At 39.2% G+C, this 5034-nt stretch overlaps 1 protein-coding gene across 1 annotated transcript in view; it reads right to left on the bottom strand.

The window, feature by feature from the left end:
- Nucleotides 1-183: 183 nt before the first annotated feature.
- The window catches only part of LOC133635767 (zinc finger protein 391-like), a 5525-nt gene continuing 674 nt past the window's right edge, over nucleotides 184-5034 (bottom strand). The window contains exons 2-3 of the mRNA XM_062029044.1: nucleotides 3928-4110; nucleotides 184-2084 (exon numbers count right to left, since the gene is read on the bottom strand). Coding sequence (XP_061885028.1) covers nucleotides 799-2084; nucleotides 3928-4110 — 1469 coding nt within the window. The 3' untranslated portion in view covers nucleotides 184-798. The remainder of the gene's footprint in view (nucleotides 2085-3927; nucleotides 4111-5034) is intronic.

Below are 5034 nucleotides of genomic sequence, written 5' to 3'. Positions count from 1 at the left end.
GAAGTTTTCTGTCAGCATACTTACGTCCCGCTGTTGCTCGCTCTTGTTGCATTTGCATGTCAGGCTCAGGTGAGTGTGGCTTGTATATTTAATAACAAAGCAAAAGCTATAGTGCAGCTGGGGAATGCACCCGAGGCATTGGTAAAGCTATGCAGGAACAAAGTTAAACAGCACACTAAATAAAACACAAAGTAATGAGCCAGTCCTGTTCAACGGTCTATCTCTTAACTTGAGGTATTTTTAAAAAATTTACATTCATTACATTATTATGGTCGATCAAAAGATTGAAAACGTGTTTTTTCAACAGACTTTAAGATGCATTCTGAGCCACTTGCTAAAATAAAACATCAGGTCAATGTAAAATGTGCTATCATTGTTTATAAATTCTATCATTACAACAACATGACTGTAAATAGTAAGCTACTTCTGTTGGACTGTGGTTTTTATTCAATATAATAAGTTATTGTGAAAAGTATGGACATTTAAAAATGTTATGTTTAACCACTAATGGTAACATAAGCAAGCCGGCAGTAGACTTGCTACATTTTTTACTTGAAATATTTTACTTTAGGCAAGTTACAAATCACTGTGAATTGTATCTTAAAACAATTTAACTTAAAATGAAAAATCATCTATTGATTTACTGTGAACAAGCGCTTCACAGAAACTTGAGTGTTTTGTAATTCATGGCATAAGGTGGGCTGGCTGAGTCCTGACTGGCTAATCTGGACCGAAGTCTGGACTTTAGAGAAGCCCTGCAATAGACCTTTAATAACTACTGGGTCCAAAAAGGAACAGTTATTGTCCTGTGTGTATTGTCATGTGTCTTTGCATGCTACATTTGACAGAGAATTTTTTAGCACAAACTGAACAGCTGAAAGGTTTTTCTCCTGAGTGCGTTCTCATGTGTATTTGCATGCTACTATTGACAGAGAATCTTTTACCGCACACTGAACAGCTGAAAGGTTTTTCTCCTGTGTGTGTTCTCATGTGTGCTTGAATATTACTTCTGTCAGAGAATCTTTTACCACAAATTGAACAGCTGAAAGGTTGTTCTCCCGTGTGTCTTCTCATGTGTTTTTGAGTGTTACTTCTGTTAGGGAATCTTTTCCCACACACTGTACAACTGAAAGGTTTTTCGCCCGTGTGTGTTCTCATGTGCATATGCATGCTACATTTGTCAGCTAATCTTTTACCACAAATTGAACAACGGAATAGTTTTTTCCCTCTGTGTGTTCTCATGTGCTTAGACAAATCGATGTTTCTGACAAAAGTTTTACCACAAACTGAACAACTAAACATTTTTTCTACAATGTGTGTCCTCACATGTCTTTTGCCAGAGAATCTTTGACTGCAAACTGAAGAACTGAAAGGTTTCTCTCCTGCGTGTGTTCTCATATGTCTAGTCAAACTAGATTTTACAACAAACCCCTTTGCACAAACTGAACAACTGAAAGGTTTTTCTCCTGTGTGTGTTCTTCTGTGTGATTCCATGTTTACATCGACGTCTGATATTATGTCGTCACTATCTGACAGTGGAGCTAAGAGCTTGTCTGCTTGTGATCCTCCACCGTGGTCTCCATCAGCTTCTGTTGTCATGTGTTGAGTTGAGCTGCTGCTAGAAGGTTCCACCTCTCTCTTCTCCTCACCTGGACTGTGATGAAGCTGTGAGGACTCAGGTGGTTTGTCTTCATGGTCTTCAGTCTTCACAGAGACAACAGTCAGTGGAAACTTGGTGAGATCAGCCTCCTCCTGGCCAAGAAGACACTCTCCCTGCTGACTGATCCACACTTCCTCCTCTTCCTCTTTAACAAAAGGGGAATGTGGCGCCTCTTCTTCTTCTTTAACATGAGGGGGCTTTGGCTCCTCTTCTTCCTCTTTAAAATGACATTGTGGCTCTTTGAAGTCGTCTTTGTGGCGAGGAGGCTGTGGCTCCTCCTCTTCCTCTTTAAAATGTGTGAGCTGTGGCTCCTTCACTTTTTCATTAAAATGGAGGGGCTGTGAAGCCTCCTGATCCAAAGTGAAGGACGCCCCATGCAATCGAGGGACACGTTCTCCCTGATCTCCAATCAGCTGCTGGATGTCTGCAGAACACAAACAAAACACACATTTTAACTTTGACACTTCAAATATTAAATAGTGCATGAAATATAAATAGGGGACAGTGTGTTGGTAAACTTATGTCATCTTGTAAGTCAAAATATTTTTGTATTACATGTTTACAGGCTTTCATTCAGTCTCTCAGTTTTGTTTTTTATACATGCACATCACTTTAATATTGCTACACATTACATTTCCTAGATAGGTTGATTGGCAACACTAAATTGGCCCTAGTGTGTGGATGTGAGTGTGAATGTTGTCTGTCTATCTGTGTTGGCCCTGCGATGAGGTGGTGACTTGTCCAGGGTGTACCCCGCCTTCCGCCCGAATGCAGCTGAGATAGGCTCCAGCACCCCCCGCGCCCCTACAAGGGACAAGCGGTAGGAAATGGATGGATGGATGGATGGATACATTTCTTAGGACTCTTGTACTTGGTATGGTAATGGTAAATGGGTTATACTTGTATAGCGCTTTTCTACCTTCAAGGTATATGAATGTATTTCCAACATGCATACATACATACTTGTGATGATATTGATATGATATCGCAGACAACAACCAATGATCATCGAGTGTGCCATGAACACTTTTTCTGCCGTCGGTCAACGGTGACGGCACGTTAACACAATGAGATTATTTGTGTTCTCCTGTGCGTTGTGTTAAAAGTGGCTAAACAACCAATAAATACAAGTTAAAATATTCCTTTAGTCCCAACCACTAAAAACGCTTCAAAAGCAGTACAGTGCATAGGCACATGCCAAGCACCCACGTGGGATCGATGGCAACTTTCAATCTTTAAAATATTTTTTGTAAAATCAATCTTGTTGTTGTTATTTTTGTGGCGAGTTTGGTCCGTTTTACACAATAAATAAGTCACAAATCATAAAGTATGAACAATGCCAACACTGTCATAAACATGTGCCATATAGTGAAACCATACCAAACAACAACGACAAACACATTTTGGAAGAATATTTGCACCGCAACACAACATAAACACTACAGAACAAATTCCCAGGATTCCCTGCAGGACCAACTCTTCCGGGACGCAACAATATAAACAAACGCCATTGGTGGATCTACACCTAACATCCACTGTAATGATACCACGTTCAATAGCGTATCTAGTCCATGCTACTATGATTTTCATCGATATTTTTTAACATCACAAAATCTTCTTTCGTTTTTTTAACATTTATATTATGTTTATAAACTCAGGAAATATGTCCCTGGACACATGAGGACTTTGAATATGACCAATATATGATCCTGTAACTACTTGGTATCGGATTGATACCCAAATTTGCGTCCGTTTGCACCACAAATAAACTTTAGAAATGATAACCGCTTTAAAACTCCCGACAGTTAGTATTACCGAATTAAATTAAAATGATCAAAGAAGTATCTGTTTTGAAGAGCAGGAAGGTATCAGTTTCTGACTGGAAATAAAATATTGTGCTTTCCAAATGCAAGAAAAAACAGAAAGTAGTTCATAACGGCGGTGTTTGTGCACATGAATAAAGAATGGTTAAAACAGAGTGTTTTTTGTCCACCTGTCATCAGGTGTCTGAGTTGGATCAGCAATGATATCCCTAATTGTTTCATTCTGACACAATTTTTGTTGTAGCATTTTTTAGTTTTGTATTGTAAGATCTGAATTGTCAAGTTCTGCATTAGCAAATATAGCAGCATTGCTCATTGAGCTCTTATGTTACGTGAATGTGGAGATAAAAAGCAAGTATAGCTCCACCTCTAGTCATAACTGTGGTCCCTGGTTGAACATCAGTTACAAACATCGTATAGATGATATGTGGATGTTGTGCTTACTTGGACTGTGATAAAGCTGTGCGGACTCAGGTGGTTTGTCTTCATGGTCTTCAGTCTTCACAGAGACAACAGTCAGTGGAAACTTGGTGAGATCAGCCTCCTCCTGCCCTAGAAGACACTTTCCCTCCGGAGTGATCCGCACTTCCTTATCTTCCTCTTTAGAGTGGGGGGGCTGCTGGATGTCTGTTGGGTAAATAAGTAAATGATATCAAGAGAGAATATAAATAGTTATTAACACAATCAGATGATTTGTGCTCTCATGTTTGTTGGGTTAAAAGTGTGTAACTGAACAACCACTAAAAACTTGGGGGACGACTTTCTTATGTCCCAGCCACTAAAATCACTTCAAAATCAGTTCGGTTAACCATTAAACACTTTATAAACCTAAAGTTTTAAAGTAAGTATCCATTATTTATGTATACATGTCGGCCTATTACGCCTAAACTGTATCTCTATCCTCAACCTTGTTAAGTTAAAGTTAAAGTACCCATGATAGTCACACGCACAATAGGTGTGGTGAAATTATTCTCTGCATTTGACCCATCACCCTTGATCACCCCCTGGGAGGTGAGGGGAGCAGTGAGCAGCAGCGGTGGCCGCACCCGGGAATATTTTTTAGTGATTTAAACCCCAATGCCAACCCTTAATGCTGAGTGCCAAGCAAGGGTCCCATTTTTGTAGTTTTTGGTATGACACGGCCAGGGTTTGAATTCATGACCTACCGATCTCAGGGCGGACACTAACCACAAGGCCACTGATCAGGTAAAGGTAAAAATATTCTGTTCAAACATTCTTAACACGTTTTTGTCATAACATCTAATAATATTCAACATTTTTATGGATTGTTTGTGGCTCCAAAATAACTTCTAAAAACTTGTTTTATTATGTGGTGTTTTTATGGAGTATCTCCATCAACACAGCTCCCACATTCACTTGGAGGCCATCTACGACACGCTGAAGGAAAGTCAGTCACCTTTATGTTCTTTTCATAAATCAACTGATGACTACTTTGCTTATTGAAATATAATTGAAAATAAATGTTAATTTCTCTTAATGATGCATGTGGGTCAAAATCAGTAAGTGAAGATAGCCATGAAATTATGAATT

Source organism: Entelurus aequoreus, linkage group LG20, assembly GCF_033978785.1.
Source record: "Entelurus aequoreus isolate RoL-2023_Sb linkage group LG20, RoL_Eaeq_v1.1, whole genome shotgun sequence".
NCBI lineage: Eukaryota > Metazoa > Chordata > Actinopteri > Syngnathiformes > Syngnathidae > Entelurus > Entelurus aequoreus.
The sequence above is the reverse complement of the archived record's forward strand: the minus strand, read 5'-3'. Positions and strand labels throughout refer to the sequence as shown.